We start from the raw sequence: 27,427 nt of genomic DNA on the forward strand, positions 1-27,427 counted from the left end.
ATGTTCCTCTCTTCTGGCTTCTTGACTCCAATGGTCAAACTGGGGAGACAAAATAATAATAATAATACTCTCCTAATCAATATTCTCTCACAGAGCCCTTACAATGCTTCAATAAACGATGCAAATTAACAATGTTTACTTTTAAATTATTAGCCTTGGAAATCTGAGTTGTTTCAGTGTCCCTACAAACTCAGGGAGACATCTCTGCATCATCTACGTAAAACTCACTTTGTAAAGATTTTCTGCACCACTAACATCTACAGACCTTTTCACGTACATGAAATCTGAGATTCTTCAGAATAAGAGGGGATCCTGAAAGAATGTTCTGGGTTGCTAACCCACAGCAACCCAGCCAAATTTGAGCCCTGTTCATTACACACTGCCAGGAGGACATAGACCAGAGGTGGGCAATCTTTTTGGACTGAGGGCCACATCTGGGTATAGAAATTGTATGGTGGGCCATGAATGCTCATGGTTCCCAGCCAATGGGAGTTGCAGGGGCAGCGCTTGGGGCAAAGCAGTGTGCAGAACCACCTATGCATAGGAGCTGGAGGGGAAACATGCTGCTGCTTCTGGGAGCTGCACGGAGCCACGGCATGTGTGGAGCAGGGCAAGCCCCAGACCTCGCTCCCCGTTGGAAGCTCGAGGGCCAGATTAAAACATCTGAAGGGCCGGATGCGGCCCATGGGCTGTAGTTTGCCCACCCTGACATAGACAGTGGAAGTAAATTTAGTCCATACAATTTTGCAAGTCATCTCTTCGGTAAGCTTTGCTATTCATATTAGTTTTTGTATTTTTCAAAGATTTGCTTGCACATAATCTCTAATATTCCCCTCTTCCTTTCCTTGCTGCCAAAATCTCCCCCTCCCCCAAATTCTATTTCCCAACTCTTTGCTGCCAAAATCTTCCATCTTCATTTATCCACCTCTGTCTATTCCATTTCTGGTCTTGACAGAACCACCTTTGGTCATCTGCATGATGTAGTTTCTATGGTTTGATTCAATAACTGCATCCGTTGTTTAAGTCACTGCACTTTCTCCTCTAGAATATAATTCAACTTTGTCATTTTTCACTACCACACAATCATATGGAACATATATAGCAACAGAAAATTCCTGCTTGTGATTAATAGGTAAATACTACAGTAGCCACAAGGGGAATAAGGAAGCAATCATAGCAGGAGTAAGTGGCAAGATCTGCTCATGGTAAAGAAGAGCCAGAGAGGAAAAACATAGTTTGCTGCTCTTGCAGACTTTGGAGAAGTTAACTGGAAGGATAAGAATTCACAGACATATAGACTAGAAACTAAATGGGACAGAAAGTGTGACTACTATGTTAGCAACTGAGTCTATAATATTGATGTCTACATTTGTGGGAGTAAATAACAATCTGACTGATAAAAGAGATTGAATAAGATGGCTAACTACTAGCATCAAAATAGGCCTGCCAGACGTGAGCAAAGGATAGGGTCAGCAAAACTCATATTCATCAGATGAACAATAGAGTTATTATGCAGACAGCTACAATTGTACATTTGTACATTCAGAGGAGAATCTCTCTGAAACCTAGGGAAGACAGAGTTAATTTGATTATTTTATGTCCATAATAGGAAGGCATAACCCATGGAAAAAGTGCAGTAGCTCCCACAGTCAGACAAGCTTTGGAAATATATAACACAATCTCATTTTCAGAAAACGTTTTGATCAAGAAATTACATATTGATCAAACTTACAGACTGAGAAAAAATGCCATATACTGTGTGAAAGCCACATTCACAACCAAATTAATTTGAAAGCAAAATAAAACATGTTTCCAGTTTATTGCCGACAATAAAAAAAAAAAGTCAAATATCAGAGAGTACAAAAGAAAAGAAGAGTCAAAGGCAATGGAAGGATAGTGCCTGGCAGGCTACTGTATTAAGGCAAGCAACATAACACTGAAGCAGTAACCCAGACCAAAATAGCAAAACTTTTCAGCTTAAAAAGTAAAATAATTAGTTATGCAATAAGTGATGCCTGGAAGCCAAGGTTTCAGAAAAGAGATGCTGTGATGATTGAGAAATGAGTCTTTCATTTAGTCAGCTGACCTACATCACAGATGGAAAAGATACATACCATGATCATCAAGGTGAATATAAACGGGCGGGCCCCCGATCTCAAATACATTAACTATGTCACAAGTGGCTTTAGGCATAATTGAATTTTGTTTCTCATTTTCTAGCTAATCAAGCTCCACTGCCATTCTATATATCTGTTTATTTAATTCATGGAATAAACATATAGTATTGAGAAATGTAGGTATGAAGACTAAAAACCACTGCTGATCTGTGCGTGAATTTATTTTACTTCATTAACAATGAGTTAGCTCTGAAACAACAGTCACAGGCTTTTACCACTGACACGTACTCAGGACCTGTCTACATGGGCAAAAAAGGGTAAAACCGTCTGCTTTCAACACAAAAGTTTCACTTTTTGTCAAAAAACTGAATATCTGAACACCAAAAAGTTTTAGTTTTTCAGTGAAATGTCAACATTTTCCACAGAAAATTGACAAAAACCATTTTTTTCATTTGTTGTCAAATAATTTTTCCAGAAACCTCCCCAATCCCACCCCCCACCGGTCAACATTTTCTGACCAGCTCTAGTTACTGGTGTAATCAATGCATACGTGTATTATACACTTCATTAATATCAGCAGGTACTGATGCTGAAGTGGAAAAGAACTCAACTTGATTCTCAGACCTCCGGGTGAGCCTGCAAGGCTACTATTCAGAAATATTTTTTAATTTGAGCAAATTCTACCTGGAATCATTGAGACAAACCCACAACCTCATTTTTACAGTGCCACTTTTCAAGTTAGAGCCATTATGTGGTTTCAAATTATTTTAGAATACAAATATTCTGTGTGCATGTGTGACCACAAAGAGGTCACTTTTAGAATATCTTTTTTGATCACTTTTAGAATATATTGCTAGAAAGCAACTGGTTGATTCTGTTAGCTGAGATTTTTGGTTTTGTGTAGTGTTTTTTTTTGTTTTTTTTTAAATTTACAAGATGAATATCCCAGAATTCCATATAAGGAAGCCTTTTTGCAGCCTGTGATATGAGCTAATCGTCCTCAATAGTATAATCTCAATTTGGCAACTCTACAATTACAGTACATTAATTTATCCTATCTGATCTATACAGCACCAGCACCATCTAGGCTACACACACAGGGCAACCTTTTTAATTTTTAATAGGAGTTATATGTCTAATTCTCCATGTACTGTGCTCTGAATTTACCCTCCTACATATAGTGATGTGAAAAAAAGGAATGTAGAAATGCCAGAGCATCATGATAGAACTGAACTATCATTTAACAACATCTTCTTCAAATAAAAATTGTTGCTTTTCCCTAGTCATTATTTTTATATATTTATTTATATAAGATTTTTTAAATATTTGAATGAAGTAAAAGAAAGATGTGAACAAGACTGCCTCAAATTTTAATTGATATAAATCTGTATATTTAAAAAATGTAGAGTTGTAGGCTAGATTAAAATAAAAAGACCAATAAAAACTCCACTGTTCTTTATCATGACAAGATTCCTGCTGATCTTAATTAAGAAGGCCATAGAGAACCAGAGCAGCAATCAAAGTATGGGAAGAAAGGAGAGGCCAGGAAATAAAGAGCTAACTCAAGGAGGTCAGTTGAAGAGCTAGAGAGAATGCAGAGTATTGTACTGTGACTCCCAGCGACCCACAGAGCTCCCTGCAGCAACTACTCTAATGCTTTTAACATATTCCTCGATTCCTTCAGCTGACAATGCATGTCAAACATTTCTAAACAAATATAAATCAAACAAATTTGCCGTCTTCATTAAGCTGGAATTAAGGTTGGGAGTGCACGTCTATATACAACTATACGTGTAACTACGTATACAACTATACATTTAAAATGATGGGGTCTAAATTACCTGTTACCACTCAAAAAAGAGATCTTGGAGTCATTATGGATAGTTCTCCGAAAACATCTACTCAATGTGCAGTGTCAGTCAAAAAAGCAAACAGAATGTTGGGAATCATTAAGAAAGGGATAGATAATAAGACAGAAAATATCATATTGCCTCTATATAAATCCATGGTACGCCCAGTTCTTGAATACTGCATGCAGATGTGGTTGCCCCATCTCAAAAAAGATATATTGGAATTGGAAAAGGTTTAGAAAAGGGCAGCAAAATGATTAGGGGTATGGAATGGCTTCCATATGAGGAGATTAATAAGACTGGGACTTTTCAACTTAAAATGAGATGATGAGGGGGGATATGAGAGAAGTCTATAAAATCATGATTGGTGTGGACAAAGTAAATAAGGAAGTGTTATTTACTCCTTACACAAGAACTAGGGGTCACCAAACAAAATTAAAGGCAGCAGGTTTAAAACAAACAAAAGGAAATATTTTTTCCACACAACGCACAGTCAACATAGAGGGGATGGATCACTTGATGATCACCTGTTCTGTTCATTCCCTCTGGGGCACCTGGGATTGGCCACTGTTGGAAGACAGGATACTGGGCTAGATGGACCTTCGGTCTGACCCGGTATGGCTGGTCTTATGTTCTTATGTCAGTATCTTAGGTTTGGGTTTTTTTTTAAAACCCTTACAAACAGGTTAGTTATCAAATAGCCACCAAAAAGGACCATGAAATTCAGAATTAGGGTTTAACCTAAAAGAAACCCAAATATTTGAAAATGTAGAAATGTACAGAATTAGAGCTGCCATAGAATCTCCCTGGGGGGAAAATACTCTGGATAAAATCCTGACTCCATTGAAATCAGCTACAAAACTCCCACTCACTTAAATTGGGCCAGGATTTCACCCTCTCTGTCAACTTCCTCCACTCAGAGCAAACAAGTTCATCTTGTTATTGGGCATGAAAACCAGACTGCCTTAATTTTAATTGTACAGTGGCTGTATGAGCTTTGGGCTTCTTTACAGGGAAAGACATGCTTCACAAATTCCCAATTAGACAAATAGCATACTGAAAGCAATCATTTCATGTATCACACATGGTATTAAACCACAGGCAGGCATACATATTGAATCCTCCTAGGCATAGGTGATAAGATTTTGGCATTTATTATGATGAAAGGAATAAAAATTAATGTGTGGATAGAACATAACTCTTTGTATTGAAGAATGCATATATGAAAACTGAACAAAGAACTTGGTGGTGGTCTCAGTACAGTAACTTTTCCAAATTTATAATGTCCCCAGCCTCTGACTACAGACATCTTTAAAGGTCTCAACAAGTCCTCGGTCCAACTAGTAATATCTCAGCCAGTAGTTATGAAAGGAAGAAAGTCAAGAAGACGAAAGAGTGACATTACTATAGGGCAGGTTACAGTTGTTAGGATGGCCTTAACTGTGCATTTCCACAATTTCAAATATGGGGATTTCTTTTCAAGTTAAGCTTAGCTATGGATTCCCTGGGTTTCTAATAGTTGACTCTTGATAACTATTATGCTCTTGGAAGGTTTTTGCCCTTTATCACCAGAATGTACTCTTAGCCTTTACTTCAGCTTATCAATATATGTCATCTCAGAATATAGTGTAGTGATTAGCCCTTTGTGAACATTGAATAACATGTTATGTTCATGCTATTTGCAGTTATGCGTATTAGCATCAAGGTATAAAATGATCAACCTTAAAAATTCTACAGGCTTCCAAAAGTACATCATCACCTACTTCCACTCAAACAGCAAAATAGTTTTGATAAGTGATGTGACAATACCTGAGCTTCTAAGAATGGAACAGAAAATAGGACAAACACACAGGTGAAAGTAATTTGGTAAGCCAAGAAATTGACTACCCTGATCTGCCCATCTTTAATACTCTCAGATTTAGAGTAGCCTCTCCCCAACCCAGAGAGGTTCTGCTAATAAAGACTCCCTTCAATTTATTCAGCACAGTCTCCAAAATATAATTATTTAGTTGTTTCAGTAGTAAACAGAGACTAAATGTGACTAGCCAAGCAATCTTAGAGCACAAAATGTGCCTGTAGCTAATCCAGAAGTCAATTTGTGGTTTAGCTTTGAAGTGAATATGACTTTTGAATAACTGTTCACCAACATGAGTAAAAGCTTCAAAATCCAACTCCGCATTATTAAACAATGAGGAACTGTTCAGGGCCTGATCTATTTATCAGCTCTCACTATGATTAAATATTATAACCTATATATAGATATGTAGCAGTTCCTAAAGCCCCAATCAGGATCAGGGCTCCACTATGTTGGGCACTATAAAATCACATATTAATTAGTGAAGTGATTATTTCTACAAACATGAGTATTAATTATTATGTAGCTTTTATACAGCACTTTTCATCAGTAGATACTGCTTAGCTAATATGGAGACCATTCATATTATTCCATTCCTTTCTCGCTGCAGTTTTTAAACTACTAACATAAGAATACATAACAACCCCTCTACCTAGAGACATATTTCCTTAGTAAACATATCCTAACCTATTCCAACGATGCTACTGAAATTAACATAAGTAATGATGAAGGTTATATTAACATACCCAGGCACTGACACATCTGCCACAGGTGGTGATTTTGAAATCTCCATAGAGATCCTTGATGGCACCAGTCGTAAAGAATCCCTCCACCATCAGCAAAATGCCATAAACAAAGAATGCAGCTGCTATGCCATAGATCACATACTTGAAGATGTCAATCCTGTACAAGAAATGTGAAAGTTATTTATCTCAACAACAATTCAGTGTTGTATAATAAGATCTCCTCTAGCATAGGAGTTGGCACTCTGGAAAACCTTCAGTGCTGATGTTCTATAATGTTAACTGCATTTAAAGATTTGTGTAAATGTTGCCTTATATAGCATGTGGCTGACACATCTGAATAATAATCACACAAAAAAATAAGGGCTCCCTTCACTTAACGGTATTCAAAAATTGCCCTGGATCAGTAAGAGAGCAGTATTTAAGTCCAAATAATTCCAAAGTCAATTAATCCTCATTTGATGTTATTATCTAAACAGTCTAATAGGATTAAAATACTTCAACAAATTTAATTAGCAAACATGAATAGAAAATACGATTCTGAAATATTGCGCTTCCTTAAAGATCATCCTGCTTCCTGGACAGTTACAGATATTGAAATGTAATGTGTCATGAAAAAGAGGCTCACTTACAATCTTCAATTACCTACTCATCACCATACAATTTGTTATATTTAGTTCTCAGATGGCATTATTTATCTCTGCTAACAATTCTCTCTCATTATTTTGTATCCACTATTCCCCAATGGATAGTGCATTTTTGGAGACAGCATTTAAAAAGGATTCCTTAGACACCATATTGAACCTGATCCTTGTTACTGTTAGCCACACATGGCAGAAGGGTAACTATTCATGTAATTGCTTCCATTCCAAGGGATTGCAAAACATTTTATAAATTATTAGACCAGTCCTGCTCACCTACTCATGGCAATATGAGCATGATTATTATTATATAATATAGTATAAAATCATGAGTGATGTAGAGAAAGTAAATGAGGAAAAGTTATTTGCTTGTTCCCATAATACAAGAACTAAGGGCCACCAAATGAAATTAATGGGCAGCAGGTTTAAAACAAATAGAAGGAAGTTCTTCTTCATGCACCACACAGTCAACTTGTGGAACTTCTTGCCTGAGGGGGTTGTGAAGGCTAGGACTATAACAGCGTTTAAAAGAGAACTGGATACATACATAGAGGTTAAGTCTGTTAATGGCTATTAGCCAGGATGGGAAAGGAAGAGTGTCCCTAGCCTCTGTTTGTCAGAGGATGGCAATGGATGGCAGGAGAGAGAGAGATCACTTGATCATTGCCTGTTGGGTTCACTCCCTCTGGGGCACCTGGCATTGGCCACTGTCAGTACAACAGGATACTGGGCTAGATGGACCTTTGGTCTGACCCAGTGCGGCCATTCTTATGTTCTCATCTGTATTATGATAGTGTAGAGAGGCCCCGGCTGAGATCAAGTACTGATTGTGTGGGCACTATAAACACCCATAGTAAGACACAGTTCCTGCCCTGAAGAGTTTACACTTTAAGACAAGGCATAGTGAGCACCATAAGGGGGCTATGCACATGAGTCATGCAAGATTTGATATCTAAATACACTGATAAAATGTGAGATTCTCTGCTATGCCTCTGAGAGGAGCTTTAAGTCACCCTTTCACCTTTCTAATCCCAGGATACTCTAGTGACTGGAATGGCTCCTGGCAGAGACTACACACTCCTGGAAGGTTTAAGTAATGATAGCTTCCCCAGGCTGTGCCATGGGCCCCAGCATTGCCTGGTATTTGAACAGTGTGGCATGCTGTGACCCAGCCTACTATGTATCCCTCCTGCCCCCTGCCTTGATCCCAGTACTGGGGCTTGTGAGGAGGCTCTCAGAAAGCAGCCTTGAGACTATCTTGTGCAGTGCCGGAGTCAGGGGAATTCCCGCTCAGGAAGATAATGGGTTTTATAATCCACTTATGCTGCTCCAACCCATTCACCTGCTCTAAAGGGGTCAGAGTGGAAAGTTCAGGATCTCACAATTTGATTTAGATCAGAAATTTTCAACCTTTTTCCATACCAGGGCTACTCTGCAGCCAATCTCCAACCCTCTTATCTATATGGAATCTTCCTTCAATTTAGCAATATAGGTAGGGCCCGGTGTTTGTAACCCCATGATATCTGTTTGTAATTCTCCTGGGGGTAAAGACGCCCAGGCTGAGAACCCCTGATTTAGATTAATCCTTTAAATCACCATTGCATTCCAGTCACCTCTTGGGTGAAGTGAAGGGCTACACAATATTCCAACTATTATAGTATCTGTCATATCATGAAACGTCAGTAGTAATAATGTATAAGGACCTGTCATGTTGTTATGACATGACTTGGTATGTCATCTCACCCACTACTAGCCATTCAGGGACCCTGTGGGAAAAAATCGTATGTGGTCATGTAATTAACAATCATTCTGCAGACACACAAAGGGGCTGAGTTAAGGTTACAAAGGCAACCTTAATTATAACAGTTTCTACCTTTAAAGTGCTTGACTTTGCAAACTCAATGTTGCATTAACATAGACTTTTTGTGTTCACACACAGTATTGATCTAAAGAAGAAAGACTATTTTGAATGACGTTACTGTGAAACAATTGTACTGATGGAAGTAAAATAAATATTTAGAGAGTAAAGAAAGAATTGTTTTGTATGCCATCAAAATCTAGTAGAGAATATTTGTGTTATGGACCTGTTCAGGTAGAGATCAACATGTTCATAAGATTTTTCCAACCTATAGTTCAAGCTGTGCTTGCACTGATCTAAATTAAATCAGTCTGACTATAGAACTTTTCCTCTCTCAATTTTTTCTACTTCTGGTTATTAATTATTCTATATTAAGCAGACTTTACAAATAATTAATGAGTTTGGATTCACTCCAACCTGAGGGACACGAGAATAGCTTTAGAGGAAATAGGTTTTTTTTTTTCAACAGAAGCAGCCACTGTACTTTGCCACCCGAGTGTGCTGTCATCTTGGAAGAACAAACAGGGTGCAATTAAGTGTAGTGTGGCCTGTCCCAGCAGAATCAAATTAGGTCATCTCATTCTTTCCCACTTCAGTTCTCATCAGTATTTTTCCTTGTACTTTAACAAATCCAGTTTCAATAATAAAACCACAGCAATAGTTAATAAGATAAACCCCAAGCGCTTTATGAACATTCAAAAGCTGTGAACTTTGAAGAGATTGTTGTGACAAATGATATAGACTCTGACGTGGGTTCAGCTGTTTGAATGACGAAAAGGTGGATTCACAAATGTGATAAAATTTGCAATGTCTATTATTTGCAAAAGATTATTCAACCACTCACTGAGCTGGTCAAAAAATGAAAAAAACAAGTCCAGATACTTATTTAGTGAAGTAACATCAAAAGTTGTAATGGATACTATTTGCAAAAATGATAGGGGCACCTTCTCCTAGACATTGGGGAAAGGTGCCTCCCAGGAGAAAGAAGGGGATGTAATCAAATCCCTCCTTCATATTGGGTTGATTGCCAGGTAATACAGCAGCAAGTAAGAAGCTTGATGCTACTTACATGATATAGGCAAGCACATGCTCACAGGACTGAACATGGTCTAAGATTTTAAGGCCAGAAGGGTCCATTATGTTCATCTAGTCTGACTTCCTGCATAATACAGGCCATAAACCAGTGGTGGGCAACTTGCAGCCTGTCAGGGTAATCTGGCAGGCTGCGAGACAGTTTGTTTACAAACCACTTTGCCCATCACTGCCATAAACCCTGACACAGTAACTTCTACATCAAAACACATGTTGTATGGACCCAAGACCAGCTGTGCCTGTTAGATACCTAACTAAACTCTTTGGTTACCAAAAAAAAAAAACTAACATCAGCTTTGAAGATTGACAAACTCAGGCCATGTGGAGTTTAAGTGTTCCAAGAGGTTGGAGCTCTTTCACATCTGACACCTGTGAACTTCTGCACGAATTATGCTGAGGGGCTGTCTATCTTTGGGGGAAAGAGTCAGGTTCTCTATGATTGGGGTGCTCTTAGAGAACAGACTGCAAATGTGCTGGGCTGGCACGCTGACTATCTGAAGGTTTCCCTTGAGGCGTTCACATAATAGGGATTATACTGTTTTTGAAGGAGAAGACCAGCACGCTCTGTCATCGATCTTTGCACAGAACTCCTCTATGAACTAAGTGACAGGATATGGCCATTTATTATTTGTTTTGTTTTGCTAAATAAGGAGGGTGTGTGGAACAGTGCAAAGAGCCGTGATTAAGAGGCTTTTCTAATTGGTATTTGTATGCCCAAAGTTTGCCAGTATTGCCTCTCCCAAGATTATACATTGGCTCCTATTGAGTGCACTTGGAGGCAATAGCTTTTCAGGCATTAGGAGCCAGATCCTTGGCTGGTGTAAATCAGCATAGCTCCTTTGAAATAAATGGACTTACACTGATTTACACCAATTGAGGATCTGGACTCAAAAAATCTGTCAGCTATGAGCCTTTCCTGTTTTTACTGTGTCCCAAAATGGATTAATACCGTAGGAATTCTGAAGCAATTACATGGTGCAGCCTAAGCACTCTCCATCGTGAATGCTGAAAAATTAGTAATCAGTCAGCAGAAAATGAGAGATTTTTTCTATCCAAGCTCCTTTATAATGCTTTGGAAGGCTCAAAATTGTACCCAAGGCAGGGGATTTTTATTTAATTAAAATACATATGTATTGCAAGCACTTAATGATGATTAACAGGAACAATACTCTCCTTGGATTTGCCTTTTGCCACTTGACTCACTGTGCAGAAAGCACTGTTAATAACATATTTCTCTCTGTTACATACTTCTATTTGAATAAGAGATAAAGTCCTACTATTACTGCAGTTTAGTTGTCTAGCCAGATACCACATTTAGTATTACTGTGAAATTAATTTCCCAGCATTTGGCAGCATTGTATAATTCTACTTTTCATATCAGTCTGAACATATAATGAGACAAGGTACATGAGGTAATATCTTTTATTGGACCAACTTCCCTTGGTGAGAGAAACAAGCTTTTGAGCTTACACACAGCTCTTCTTCGGGTCTGGGGAAGAGCTCTGTGTAAGCTCGAAAGCTTGTCTCTCTCACCAACAGATGTTAGTTCAATAACAGTTATTACCTCACCCACCTTACCTCTCTAATATCCTGGCTACCACAACACTGCATACAATGAATGTATAATGTAACTTCTCCAAATAAAGATAATGGAATCAAGAAGAATACAAGCATTGAAAAGATTGTAATTACAAATAAACTCAAAGGTGATAAATTGAACACAAGATTAAATTCTTTCCAGATACTTAGTGGTTTAAAATATTTCTATTTCCAAGTTAACAAAAATAAATGCAATTCTCACAAATAAATTCAATGGGTATAGCAGGCACTAAAATGCTGATTTGATTAGCACAGCTCAATTCATTTTTTAAATTTATTTTTCAAGACTGAGATACACTTCACAAAAATAAACACAGAGCATGAACAATAAGATTTTGGAGGGGTGGGGTGGAGAGAGGTGTTCAGGCCTTGTAAAATTTGAGGGTTTTTTTTGTTCCTGGGATATCAATGCCCACTAATCAATAGACAACAGAATACAAGTGTAGCATACGGGTTATGAAACTAGGCACATTTCTTTTAATATTATATGCTACAATGAAAGCCCAGTTAATACTCAGAGGCCAGGAATCAAATTCACTCTTGCTGGCAGAGGGAGGTGTAATTTATTTGTCTCTGTACCAGCTGATCCCCCTGTACCCTTGGGGGAGTCATCCTGAGGGAAGGCAAAGAATGACATTGCCACCTGCCCTACCTCAGAGCTTCCAGTTTGCATGGGCAGCTTTACGACTAATTTTTTGTGAGGGGAATCCACAGAAGCCCTACCCATGGAGTATTCTGAGGAGATGCACTGATCCTTTGCATTTAGCAGTTTCCCTAGCTAAGTCCCTTTTTTTGCCCTGTCAGCCACTCACTGGACGGCACTTTGCAACCACTTTCTGCCCATGCACCATCCCTCATTAGGCTTCTGAGGTCCTGTGACTGGGTGTCCACCAAACAAATGTGGGTTAAATCTAGTCCCTAGGCTACTGAATTTATCAAACTCCATGCCACTTAATTATGTGGAATGTCATAAAGGCGGCTTTGGTAATAGCTGTTTGCATGTATAAAGTCAACTTCTGGAGAATCAAGAAACAGCATTAGCAAGCAGAAAGAGGGAATTATTAATATCCATATATTGTATACAGAGCAAGGCTGAAGCAACCCAAATAACACCACAATAAAGGCAAAAGAGTGTACAATGACTCAGAAAAAAAGAAAAATGTAAGTTATAAGAAAACATTAATGTGGCTCCATGAGGGACTTTACAGAGATATTTGGTTAATACAGAGCCTGTACTAGGAATGGGGAATTGGGAAAGGACAAAATGGGAATATATGGTGGTCAATTAAAGATTGCAGAGAAATGATAAAACAGAATGTGTTAACAACAGAAAAAGTAGCTAGGGGCAAAAGTGTCAGTCCCACCTGAAGTACACCCCAGCAGCAGAACAAGTGCACTTACCTCTATTTCTCTTCTACGGAGTCCTTAAAACAAGCTTTCTTGCCTCAAAAATACCCTTCATTGGGCAGGTATAATACAAAAACATAGTGCAAAACTTAGTCCATTTCTCTCACCCAGTGTATATAGTCCTTAAAATCCCACATCCTCTAGTCCATCATTTTAGCACATACTGAGTTCCAGCTTCTTTCACCATACCTGGGCTCTCCCGTTCTTTTACCAGGACTGCCACCACAGCCCTTCCAGGTGGAATGGAACCCTGCTCTTCCCAGCAGGAATCCCTACAGCCTCTGCTGGGGTTCAGCCCCATCAGAAGAGACTCCATCACTTCCCCTATTCCGTTGACCTCTTCCAGCTCTGCAGCACATCACCACTGGTGGGTAAGATCCTCCACCATTCCCCTGACTTCAGCCCTCTGCTCTGGCTCAGAAGTCGGCAAGCAATTCCCTCTGCAGCTTTCTGACTTCAGCCCTCTCCGGTCCTGGATCTCTGGCTTGGAGAGGCCAGAAAGCAAACCCCACTTGCTGCTCTCCTGCCTTCAGTCTTTCCCCAGCTACAGCTTCCTTCAGGGACCTTCTACAGCCTCCTGGTCTCCAGCAGCTCTCACCTGCAAATGTCTCTGAGTCTTTCAGGCAGCTCTTACCTGCCCCTGTTCCCTAGGACTCAGGTATCCTCTTGTAAAGCTGAGCTGGGGGTCAGATGCCCAGTCACAGGGCACTGACCTGTTCCCTCTAAAAGGGCCAGTGACACCCTTTGACAAAAGGCCTTTACAAATCCTGTCTATTGGGGAAAGGAAAAAAAATACTCTACAGGAACTAGAACAAGTAATAACTGAGATTCCTTTCTAGGTACATTTCAAGAAGAATTTCATGCAGAACCAAATTAAAGCATTTTCTAAACTCTTAATAAATTATGTTAGCAATATTATCTCCATTCAACTTGTTGGGAACTGCCTAAAGGAAAGTTCATAGGTTTATTGCATATGATATGTAGCATGTGAATTCATACTGCTTCTTGTTCTTTAAGGGGCAGATTCTGATAGTTTACTCTCACTGGGTAACACATGATCCTAATGATGTCAACAGAACTATTTGTAAAGCAAGGTGCTACTCAGTAAGAGTAAGGGTATCAGAAGCTGTCCCTAATTCATCGTCATCTAAATGCTTACTTGTTAATTCCTAGACTGCTTGCTTCTTTAGGTGATGGAGAATAGAGGTAAAATTCTGCACTTTACCTTAAAAAGGAACAATTTACAACCAAGGAAGAGTATGGACTATGGTGGCTTTAAACCACCTTTTGTGCCCTCCTGATCCTCATCTACTCCTGGTGCTGGAAAGGCTCTGACATAATTTAGACAATCCTGCTCTATGGGTCACAGCAAAGCTGCATGCTCTGGCCCTGCCCCAGTGTACCACTTCCACCCGCAACTCCACCCTCAGCATACAAGGGGGACCTCAGAAGGCAGCCTTAGGGCGGTCTTCCACAATGCATGTGCCAAGAGAATCCTGCCTCGGCCACAACTAGGGCTTTAGGGCCACTTTCCTCTATCCTGCCCTTTCACCTGGTATTCACTATACCCTCAGATTGAGAGATTATTTTGCCCACTTCAGATCTCCTGGGCAATGGCTAGAGTTTTGCACCAAGGACTGAACAACATTAGGCAATACCCAGTTTATGTATATGGATATTTATGCATATTTCTCTAATCTTATCATTGTAAGAATAATTTTATTAAGTAAGCAAAAGAGAATCAAAGGGAACAAAGCTTAATGAAGGAGAGTAAGTTAACTCATGTAAAAATAAGTTACCTACCAAAAGATGTATATTACTGGCATTTATAATTTTAGGCATGAGACCCCTATGTAGTAATTTGAGTTAATTCTTTGACTACAGATCATCAAGAATGAGAGATGATCATCATGATATTAAAAATATGGCTATGTAACACATTGACAGGAATATGGACCAAATATCCCTAAATACATCCAGTTAATGATTTTTGTAATATATCCATCTATTGAAGTGTGTACAGAAATATTTTGTTTTTACCAGATTACGCCGTGCTCTTGCAAAGATTTACATGTGCACGTAATATTATGAAAGAGAGCTGCCCACTGACATCAATGCAAGCATATGCAGGAAAAAAGCCTTATATTGCAATCAATATCAGGGATGGCAACTGAATTATGCTGTCACCCCTGAGGTTGATTCCACCCTTATTGGGCGGAGACACATTGAAAGGACAGAATAAGAAACTCACACAGCCTCTGGTCTTGCTTGTTAAATCTAGGTACATAGAGGACATCAGTCTCCAGAATTCTCAGTTTGGTAAATTCAACAAGCACCTTTGTTTATGTGTTTTGTTTGTTTTTCTTTCTTCTTCTTTTTTTAAAAAGATTGATTTCTCCAAAGGAAATTTATTTCTGGCAATTTGTTGATTTGCCTCCTAAGCTGTTCCTTCCTGCTGTGTTATGATATGGAAAGCCCCCTATTTAATAACCTCTTCTGTTATTCACTAGATTTCTTTTTATTCATTGATTACAATCTCTTTTGTTTGCTCTTTGCTCATTAAATTGTTGCTACATCTGTGTTTGCCTACGTCTGACTAGATTTGTGCAAATGCCTCCTAATAAATATTTTTAAATAAATAAAATAACATTTATCTTTGCTTTTATTAAAATATGGAGTGTCAGATTGCTATGCAACATCACTCTTTTTGTAAGAGGGTGGAATTTTCCTCACAGCAATCACAAGATTGCAAATGTATTTGGCCAAATGCTGTCATACTCCACTGACTTTAATGTAGTTATACCAATTTATATCAGCTAAGGATCTGGCCCACTATCTTTGGCATAAAAACTTTTTGATGTTATTTTTATCAAGCTTTATTTGTACATGTAACCAAATCATTTCAATGACAGAGCAACTGTCTCCTTTATTTAAACAGTGTTTTAATAGACATTGAAATTTATTCGTTAATATAATTTGTTCTTTATCATGTTTGCTCTTTAAATGAGTTTCTATTAACCTCTAACACATTAATAAAAAGGAGTTTACTCATGCATAGGCCTGGGGCCAACACTCAGCACAGCATTAAATTTCATTCTTAAAACACAAATTCTGAGTCAATGCATGAACACCATCCAAAGCATTATCAATGTGCAGCCATATTCTGACTATCATCAGCCCACTTGCCAGAAGGAAAATAATTTGAGCAGAGCGTCATGCAAATGAAGTCCTGCTAAGCTAGGACAATATGTATCATAACGCCTGACCCTATCCTAGAATATACCTCCACAAACACACACACATAAATTCCATACTTGTTACAATGTTACATACCCTTAGGAAAAAATGGGCTAGGAGCAAATACCTGTTAATGGAAATTTTAAAGGACATTGTTGAATCAGTACAGCAGTAAGGTCTATTGTCTAAAAACATTAGAATAATACTTTTAAAAAACTGATTGTTGTATCCTTTTCTAAAGAATCTGTTATGGTTGATTCTGTAAATATGAAGTTGCAAAGTTTTTTAGATGTCTATTATTAAGCGGATAGTGCATATTAATCCAGTTTAGAAACATTATAATACATGATTTAATTAACTATTTAAATACATTTATATAATGGAATGTGCAGTAATAATCCTCATGAAAAGTCAGTGCATCTCTTTAGATGACTCTATGCTTAACAATTCTACATTTTTCTTTCAAATTATCAAATGTGACCAGGTGATATTTTAGAATTATCTTTTAAAACAATTAAAGCTGTTCATAACACAAACGTATGCAATGACAAACAGTTTAACTCATATTTACTACTTTGTAGCAGCTCCCAGAAACCCCAATCAGGTTCAGGGTTCTACTATGCTAGGTGCTGTACAAGCAAATATAAAGGCACCATCTCTGGCCTCAAAGAGCTTATAATCTAAGGCCCCAGTCCTGCAATTGTGTTCATGCAGGTAGAACAGGGGTGGGCAAACTACGATTTGCGGGCTGGATCTGACCCCTCAGGGCTTTGGATCCAGCCCACAGGATTGCCCTGTGGTGCCACAGGCCCCGCGCCGCTCTCAGAAGCAGCAAGCACCACATCCCTGAGGCCCCCGGGTGGGGGGCAGAAGCTCATGCATTGCCCTTGCCTCCAGGCACTGCTCCCCACAGCTCCCATGGGCCAGGAACTGGGAACCGCAGCCAATGGGAGCTTCGGGGGAGGTACCTGGAGTCATGGCAAGGGCAGCGCAAGTGGAGCCCTCCGTCCCCCCCTCTCTCAGGGGCCGCAGTGCTGGTGCTGTTGTGGGACCAGGGCAGGCATGCAGGGAGCGTGCACTGCCACCCTGGAGCCGCTTTAGGTAAACAGCACTGGGACGGAGCCCGAACCCCGGCGGTACCCTGCCCCCCAACTCCATGCCCTAAGCCCCCTTCCTGCATCTCACACCCCTTCGGCACACTAATCCCCTACCCTGAGCCCCCGCCACACCCCACAGCCCTCCTGCACTCGAACCTCCTACCTTGAGCCCCCTACCACAGTCTGCACCCCTCCTATACCCCTGCCCTGAGTTCCCTTCTGCACTCTGCATTCCAGCCCCCTTCCCTGAGCTACCTCATACACCACGCACCCCTCCTCTGCCCCCATCCCTTGCCCTGAGCCCCTTCCTGCACACCGCACCCCCTCCCATACCCCACACGCCCTCCCGCGCCCCAACCCCTGCCCTAGCCCTGCATACAATTTCCCCACCCCTGAGGTAGAACTTTATGCTTCTGTGGAGTGCCAACTGAAGTTAATGGGATTTTGCACTGATGGAAGGGGCTGCCTTTGCAGATCGAATTGCAGAATCCAAAGAAGAGAAGTGCCATACAAATGTGTGGGGAGATAGATACATTAGTTAAGTATTTTTTTAAATGACAAATGTATATTTCTAATGTAAGTACCAGCTTTTTCCTTAAGTTCTTTGTTAGGTGTTACAGTGTTATAATATTTTTTCCCAGATCTGGACCTTAGCATCCAAAATATGGGTGTTAGCATGAAAACCTCCAAGCTTAGTTACCAGCTTGGACCTGGTATCGCTGCCACCAGCCAGGAATTATACAGTGCCTAGCTCACTGTGGTCTCCCCAAAACCTTCCCTGGGGGACCCCAAGACTCAGATTCCTTGAGTCTCACAACAAAGGGAAATAACTCCCTCCCCTTGTTTCCTTGTTACTTCTTCCCAGGCTCCCTCCCTGGACGACCCTAGGAGATTCCCTGCTTCCAGTCCTGGAAACACAAGTACCGAGAGAGCTAATCTCTCTCCCTCCCTCACCCAGAGGGTATGCAAAGTCAGGCTTAGTAAATCTACTTTGTTAGAAGCTCCTGAAATGTGCTGAATTTCAAAATCAAAATTTTGGAGAGCTAAACTTCAACGAAGAAGTTTTTTGTTGTTCCCCTTGGCGGTATGAAGCCACTTTAGCGCAGCATGGTTAGTTTGTAGCTGGAAACGACGTTCCCAAACATATGGGCGTAGCTTTTCCAGGGCATACACAATGGCATAGCATTCCTTTTCACTGACTGACCAGTGACTTTCCCTCTCAGACAGTTTCTTGCTGAGAAACACGACAGGATGGAAGTTGTGATCCATTGCATCATGCATGAGAACTGCTCCTATACCATGCTCAGATGCATCCGTGGTTACTAGGAATGGCTTGTCAAAGTCCGGGGCCCTGAGCACAGGGTCAGACATGAGCGTCGCCTTAAGCTGGGTAAAGGCCTTTTGACACTCATCAGTCCACTTAACTGCATTTGGCTGGGTCTTTTTGGTCAGGTCGGTCAGTGGGGCAGCGATTTGGCTGTAGTGTGGTACAAATTGCCTGTAATACCCGGCCAAGCCTAAGAAGGATTGGACCTGTTTCTTTGACTTTGGGACAGGCCACTTTTGGATAGCATCCACCTTGGCCTGTAGGGGGTTTATGGTTCCTCGACCCACCTGGTGTCCCAGGTAAGTCACTTTCTTTTGGCCTATTTGACACTTTTTGGCCTTAACAGTTAGTCCGGCCTGCCTGATGCGCTCAAAGACCTTTTCCAGGTGTAGTAGGTGTTCGGGCCAGGAGTCAGAAAAAATGGCCACATCATCGAGGTAGGCAACTGCATATTCGCCCAGTCCTGCTAGTAGACCATCTACCAGCCTCTGGAAGGTGGCGGGTGCATTTTGAAGGCCGAAAGGAAGGACATTAAATTCATACACCCCCGCATAGGTGACGAATGCTGACCTTTTCTTGGCAGGTTCGTCTAGCGGTACTTGCCAGTACCCCTTGGTTAAGTCTATTGTAGAGATGAACTAGGCACGTCCCAACTTCTCCAACAGCTCATCGGTGCGTGGCATTGGATAGTTGTCCGGACGAGTTACAGCATTTAGCTTACGGTAGTCCACGCAAAAGCATATTTCCCCATCTGGTTTGGGTACCAGAACCACTGGAGATGCCCATGCACTGGTAGATGAGCGGATTATACCCATTTGTAGCATGTTATGGATGTCCCGTTCTATAGCAGCTTGGGCGTGAGGAGACATCCAGTAGGGTGGGGTTCTAATGGGGTGAGCATTACCTGTGTCAATGGAGTGGTATGCCCGTTCAGTCCGTCCTGGGGTGGCTGAGAACAATGGGGCGAAGCTAGTGCACAGCTCCTTGATTTGTCGCCGCTGCAGACGTTCCAGGGTGGTTGATAGGTTCACCTCTTCCATTCCACCGCCTTTTTTCCCATCGTAGTAGACACCTTCAGGCCACTTAGCATCATCTCCCTGGACTGTAAACTGAAAAACCTGTAAGTCTCTGGAATAGAAAGGCTTGAGAGAATTAACATGGTACACTCTGGGCTTTAGTGAAGAATTGGGAAATGCTATGAGGTAGTTCACAGTTCCCAGGCACTCTTGGACTGTGAACGGACCTTCCCATGATGCTTCCATCTTATGGGCCTGTTGCGCCTTCAAGACCATAACCTAGTCTCCTACCTTGAAGGAACGTTCTCTGGTATGTTTGTCATACCAGGCCTTTTGCTCTTCCTGAGCATCCTTTAGGTTTTCTTTAGCAAGGGCTAAAGAGTGTCAGAGGGTGCTTTGTAGGTTGCTTACAAAGTCCAGAATGTTAGTTCCTGGAGAAGGCGTAAACCCCTCCCATTGCTGCTTCAACAACTGTAATGGCCCCTTAACCTCGTGGCCATACACAAGTTCAAATGGTGAAAACCCTAAACTGGGATGTGGTACAGCCCTGTAGGCAAACAGCAACTGCTGCAACACTAGGTCCCAATTATTGGAGTGTTCGTTGACAAATTTACGTATCATGGCCCCCAAAGTTCCATTAAACCTTTCCACCAGGCCATTGGTTTGATGGTGGTACGGGGTGGCAACCAAGTGGTTCACCCCATGAGTTTCCCAGTTTTTGCATGGTCCCTGCCAGGAAATTAGATTCTGAATCTGTAAGGATGTCGGAGGGCCAACCTACCCTGGTAAAAATGTCTGTTAGGGCCTGACACACAGCGTTAGCCCTGGTGTTGCCTAGAGCTACTGCTTCCGGCCATCGGGTAGCAAAGTCCACGAAAGTCAGTACGTACTGCTTTCCTCTGGGCGTCTTTTTTGGGAAAGGACCCAGAATATCCACAGCTACTTGCTGAAATGGGACCTCAATTACGAGGAGTGGCTGGAGAGGGGCCTTGACCTGGTCTTGGGGCTTTCCCACTCTTTGGCATACCTCACAAGACCGGACATACTTGGCAACGTCCTTGCCCATCCCCTCCCAGTGGAAGGACTTCCCCAATCTGTCTTTGGTTCTGTTCACCCCAGCATGGCCACTGGGATGATCATGGGCTAGGCTTAAGAGCTTCCCCCGGTACTTAGTTGGAACCACCAACTGTTTTTGCGGCTGCCATTCTTCCCGGTGTCCATCAGAAAGAATCTCCTTGTATATAAGTCCTTGGTCTATAACAAACCGGGATCGATTAGAAGAGCTGAGAGGCGGTGGGGTGCTCCGTGCCGCCGCCCAAGCTTTCTGAAGGCTGTCATTTGCTTCCTGCTCAGTCTGGAACTGTTCCCTTGAGGCTGGGGTCCTCAGATTGTGGACTTGGGCTTGGTCCCTCTGGAAGCGATGTAGGTGATGGGGTTGTTTCCGCTGCTGGAGAACCACTCTCTGCTGGTGCACCAGAGGGTATTTCAGGCTCTGGCTGAGCCTTTTGGGTATGGCTGTCTATTGCTTCTGCCAGTTCTGGCTCGATAGCGCCCTCTGGCATTGAGTTTGAAGATGTGGTTGCAATTGCTGGTGCCGGTTGCTGTTCCAGTTCCGGGCCTGGGACTGGAGGAGCTGTGGCTGTTTCAGTGGTTGGCATGGAATCCGGGTCCACTACCTCTGTCTGGGTCTCTGGTAACACAGACGGGGCGTCTGTGGATGGCTCAGGAACAGGAATGGGTCTGGAAGCTTGCCTGGTTTGGCTACGTGTAACCATTCCCACTCTCTTGGCCTGCTTCACCTGGTTGGCCAAATCTTCCCCCAGTAGCATGGGGATGGAATAATTGTCATAGACTGCAAAAGTCCACATTCCTGACCAGCCTTTGTACTGGACAGGTAGTTCAGCTGTAGGCAAGTCTACAGCTTGTGACATGAAGGGGTAAATTGTCACTTGGGCCTTTGGGTTGATGAATTTGGGGTCTACGAAGGATTGGTGGATAGCTGACACTTGTGCCCCCGTGTCTCTCCACGCAGTAACCTTTTTTTCCGCCCACTCTCAAAATTTCCCTTCGCTCCAAGGGTATTTGAGAGGCATCTGGGCCTGGGGATCTTTGGTGTGATGGTGGTGTAATGAACTGACTCTCGGTTGGCGTTCTTTGGGCAGTTGGCCTTTATATGTCCCAGGTCATTACACTTGAAGCATCTTCCAGCTGACTGGTCACTGGGTCGAGGTGAGTTACTGGAGACTGGTAAGGTGGAAGAATAGGGTGTCTGTGGCTTTCCTTGGGTTGTAGGTGGGGTCTTTGGCTGCCCTCGGTTGTAGGGTTTATTGTCGGTGTGCCCTCTGGGGTATTCGCTCCCCTTGACAGTAGCTTTCTTGCTTTCTGCCACTTCCATCCATCTGGCTCCAATCTCCCCCGCCTTGGTGAGATTTTTGGGTTTTCCATTTTGTATGTACCGTGTTATGTCCTCAGGAACACCATCCAAGAACTGCTCCATTTGTATGAGGAGGTGCAGTTCATCTAAGGATTTAACATTGTTTCCTGATATCCAGGCCTCAAAATTTTTCCGAATGTAGTAGGCGTGTTTGGGAAATGACACACCTGGTTTCCACTTTTGGGTTCTGAAACGCCGACGGGCATGATCCGGGGTTATCCCCATTCTTAATCTGGCCTTGTTTTGAAACAGTTTATAATCGTTCATTCGGTCCTTTGGCATTTCAGCTGCCACCTCTGCTAAAGGTCCACTGAGCTGTGGCCTCAATTCTACCATGTACTGGTCTTCAGAGATGCTGTACCCAAGACAGGCCCTTTCAAAGGCCTCAGTGTCATCACCTGCCTTGTAGGTGGGAAATTTCCTGTGCTGTGGAACAAGTATTGGTGAAGGGTTGTTAGGATTGGCTGTGTTCTGTTGCTTAGCCTTTTCTAATTCCAGGGCCTGCCGGTGGGTTTCCCTCAGGAGTTCCAACTCTCTCCTGTGGGTAGCCTCTTTTTCTCTTTCCCTTAGCTCCATCTCTTTTTGTTTTATTTCAAGTTCTTGTATTTTTTTCCGTATCTCACTTGTGCTCTGTGTCTTTGATTTGTTTTTCGGCCTCCATTTTTGTCTTGGAAGGCATGGTTCCTGTTTTCTTGTGTTGGGGTGCCCTCCGGTGTTTATTGTCTGAACTGCAGGTTCTCTGTTGCCTCCTGGGGTCTGCCTAGCAACAGTGCCTTTTTCCTTTTCTTCCTCTAGCTAATCTTTTAAATGTAAAGTAAACCAGAAAAACCACTTTATTTGCATGTGTATTGTGCTGGGTACTTGACTCTCAATGGGAGTGCTATTGTCTCACAAAAGACCCTTAATAGTTCCTTAATGGTTCCTTGCTTAATATGCAAGCTACTGCCAGGAGATAACAGAAAAAAAAATTCTCTCTGGTTCCTTTTAAAACCAACCTCTCTCTGCTTAAAAGCCCCTAGCAGAGAAAAGAAAAATATAATATTCCTACTGGCTTCTATCTTTATCCCACCGCTCTGCCACCATGTCATAACATTTTTTCCCAGATCTGGACTTTAGCGTCCAAAATATGGGTGTTAGCATGAAAACCTCCAAGCTTAGTTACCAGCTTGGACCTGGTAATGCTGCCACCAGCCAGGAATTATACAATGCCTAGCTCACTGTGTTCTCCCCAAAACCTTCCCTGGGGGACCCCCAGACTCAGATGCCTTGAGTCCTACAACAAAGGGAAATAACCCCCTCCCCTTGTTTCCTTGTTACTTCTTCCCAGGCTCCCCTCCCTGGACGACCCTAGGAGATTCCCTGCTTTCAGTCCTGGAAACACAAGTACCGAGAGAGCTAATCTCTCTCCCTCCCTCACCCAGAGGGTATGCAAAGTCAGGCTTAGTAAATCTAACACAAAGAGATTTTCCCCCTGACTTCTTCCTCCCACCAATTCCCTGGTGAGCTGCAGACTCAATTCCCTGGAGTCTCCACTAAAGAAAAACTCCAACAGGTCTTAAAAAGAAAGCTTTATAAAAAAGAAAGAAAAAAGGACATTAAAAATAGGCTCTGTATCAAGTTGACAATATACAGGGTCAATTGCTTAAAAGAAAAATGAATAAACAGCCTTATCCAAAAAGAATACAATTTAAAACATTTCAGCAACTACACACATGTAAATACAAAAGAAAACAATATAAACCTATTGTCTTACTGTCCTTGTACCTACAACTTGTAATTAGAAGATTAGAAAGGCAGGAGATAGAAAAAAATCACTCTCAGAGCCGAGAGGGTCAGACCCAAGACAAAGAACAAAGAACTCACACCCAAAACTTCCCTCCACCTAGATTTGAAAAAGTCTTGTTTCCTGATTGGTCCTCTGGTCAGGTGTTTCAGGTTACTCCTTTCCAGGTGAAAGAGACATTAACCCTTAGCTATCTGTTTATAGCATACAGTAAAAGGAGGATTTGAGGATGGATTTGAAGGAGGAAAAGGTAGTGATCTTACTGGTCAGTTCAGGGAGAGTATTTCATGGGTAAAAAGTAGCATGGAAGAAGGTACAGAGACCTTCATAGGTAGTAAAATAGTCAAATCATTTTTCCAGCTAATTTATAGACGTGTTCCTCCATTCAGTTCTTGTATAGCACATTTTTATTTATCTATATGTCAGCATTTATAAATTGTCTTTTCTATAGCATCTAAGTGCAGAGATTCAGCTCCAACTGATTTTTTTCTTAGTGCTATGTCATAGCATTCCTTCTCAGATCTGAACTTTAGAGTTCAGAAAATGAGATACTAGCACCTGAATCCTCTAAGCTTAATTACCAGCTTAGATCTGATAGCACTGCCACCACCCAAAAATATAGTGTTTTGGGCCACTCTGACCTCCCCAACCTTCCCTGGGGACCCCAAGAACCCAGATCCCTTGCATTCTTAAAACAAGGAGAAATAAACCATTCCCCCACTTTTCCCCCTCCCAGAACTTCCCTCCCTGGGCTATCCTGAGATACTGATCTAACCTCTTAAATCACCATACAGGGAAGCATCTCCCTTCCATTCCACAAAGAGGCAAACAGATTCAAGGAAAACAGAGAGAGATTTTATCACTCCCTCCTCCCGTCTCCCCCACCTTTCCTGGTGAGTTATCCCAATCCCCTGGGATAAAAACAAGGGAAACCAAAAAAAAAAAAAAAAAAAAAAAAACAACAATCAGGTTCTCTAAAAAGAAATGTTTTAATAAAAGAAAGGAAAAAGTAAAGAATTATCTCTGTAACTTCAAGATGTAACTATTACAGGGTCCTATAACTTACAGACACCAGAAAGAGACCTTCCCCCCAGTACCAATACAAATCAAAATATTCCCAGCAACTACACATATAAAAGTTAACCAGCCAGATGCACAAATGCACACAGTGTAAAACAATTAAAAAGCCTAAACCGCCTGTTTTACTTACTATATGAAAAGAAACTTAGAGAGCCTGTAGTAATGTCTGGTCTCTCTCAGACCCTCCGAGAGAAGAACAAAGAACAAAGAACTCACACCCAAACTTCCCTCCACCCGAATTTAAAAGTACCTTGTCTTCTGATTGGTCTGGTGTCCAGTTTCCTGCTTGTAACCCTTTACAGGTATAAGAGACATTAACCCTTAACACTCTGTTTATGACATGCTAGTATACACATTTCTGGATATTCAGGATTTATAATGGAAACACTGAAATATCTTTTACAATAAGCAACAGTGGCCATTCTGAATGGAGTGTGTGAGATTGCATGAGGATCTTGATCTTAGGTAGATATGCATCCGACGAAACGGGTATTCACCCACATAAATTCATGCTCCAATATGTTTGTTAGTCTATAAGCGACTCTTTGCTGCTTTTACAGATCCAGACTAACACAGCTACCCCTCTGATATTTGGGTAGATTAATTAGAGTCATGGATGTTATCATCAACACCCCCACAAACAAAGAATAGTCTCTGTTGTGTGCACATTAAATATTGCACCATCACACACAAGATCAATCATTTATCCTATATCCTTTTAGGATCTAGATTTTACAAGTGCCTCTATAGTGATACTAGGACCCTAGGTAAGGTTAGGGGTAATTAAGCTGTTAATAATCAAAGTCAAGAACAGAAATTGCAGCGTTTCAGATAAATAAATGATTAAGCACTACAAGACTCAAACCATACTGAGCCAACCCAATGCCTATTTATTTTATAACAGCAAAATATTTAAACAATTACAAACTGAGCACATAAATATGCATGAATTTGAGTTCACACAAGTTTCATTTGATTCCTTTTTCATCTTGCTAGAATCTTTGCTAGCTAGTTTATATCAGCTGTAATAAAAATACAGTTACATTCATTATTGTTTTTTCAGTTTATACTGTAGATAGAGATAGGACTACTTGTTTTGTTTTGGGCTATTTACAGAGCCTTACCAAATTCATGATCCATTTTGGTCAATTTCACGGTCACAGGATTTTAAAAATAGATATCATGATTTCAGCTATTTAAATCTGAAATTTCATGATGTTGTAATTGTAGGGATCCTGACCCAAAAAAGGAGTTATGGGGTAGTCGCAAGGTTATTACAGGAGAAGCTGCAGAGGCTACTACCCTTACTTCTGCTCTGTTGCTGGGGGTGGCTCTGCCTTCAGAGCTGGGCAGCTGGAGAGCAGTGGCTGCTGGCTGGGAGCCTAGCTCTGAAGGCAGTACCAGCAGAGGAGTAAGGATGCATGGTGTATGGTGTTGCCACCCTTACTTCTGTGCTGTTGCTGGCGAGGCGTTGCCTTCAGAGCTGGGCACCTGGCCAACAACCACTGTGGTCTGGCCACCCAGCTCTGATGGCAATGCAGAAGGAAGGGTAGCAATACTGTGACCCCCGCATAAAATAACCTTGCAACCCTCCTGCAACTCCCTTTTGGGTCAGGACCGCCAGTGTGAGAAATGCTGGTCTCCCCCCATGAAATCTGTATAGTATAAGGTAAAAGCACACAAAGGACCAGATTTCAGGGGCCATGACACTTTTTCATGGCCGTGAATTTGGTAGGGCCCTAACTATTTAACTTTCTTACCAACTGGTGCTCTTCATAGTAATGATTATGCCTCTGTACAGTCTGGCATTAATTAGCAATTGTTCCTGCTGATGCGATTGTCATAAACAGATAGCTAAGGGTTAATGTCTCTTTCACCTGGAAAGGGGTAACAAAACACACCTGACCAGAGGACCAATCAGGAAACAAGACTTTTTCAAATCTGGGTGGAGGGAAGTTTTGGGTGTGAGTTCTTTGTCCTTTGTCTTGTGTCTGACCCTCTCGGCTCTGAGAGTGATCTTTCTGTCTCCTGCCTTTCTAATCTTCTGTTTCCCAGTTGTAAGTACAAAGAGATAAGACAGTAGGTTTATATTGTTTATTTTTTGTATTTACATGTGTGTAATTGCTGGAGTGTTTTGAATTGTATTCTTTTTGAATAAGGCTGTTTATTCATATTTCTTTTAAGCAATTGACCCTGTATTTGTCACCTTAATACAGAGAGACCATTTTTATGTCCTTTTCTTTCTTTTTATGTAAAGCTTTCTTTTTAAGACCTGTTGGAGATTTTCTTTA

At 41.5% G+C, this 27,427-nt stretch overlaps 2 protein-coding genes across 3 annotated transcripts in view; one reads left to right on the forward strand and one right to left on the reverse strand.

Moving 5' to 3' along the window:
• LOC127047246 (uncharacterized) overlaps window positions 1-27,427 on the forward strand; it is a 238,034-nt gene that overhangs the window by 61,294 nt on the left and 149,313 nt on the right. The window lies entirely within an intron of this gene.
• GPM6A (glycoprotein M6A) overlaps window positions 1-27,427 on the reverse strand; it is a 352,026-nt gene that overhangs the window by 34,970 nt on the left and 289,629 nt on the right. For both annotated transcript variants that reach the window (XM_050945405.1, XM_050945404.1), the window contains exon 3: window positions 6,569-6,725. In XM_050945405.1, the coding sequence (XP_050801362.1) occupies window positions 6,569-6,725 (157 nt within the window). The remainder of the gene's footprint in view (window positions 1-6,568; window positions 6,726-27,427) is intronic.

The sequence above is a fragment of the Gopherus flavomarginatus genome, chromosome 3 (assembly GCF_025201925.1).
Source record: "Gopherus flavomarginatus isolate rGopFla2 chromosome 3, rGopFla2.mat.asm, whole genome shotgun sequence".
In the NCBI taxonomy this organism is placed as follows: Eukaryota; Metazoa; Chordata; order Testudines; family Testudinidae; genus Gopherus; species Gopherus flavomarginatus.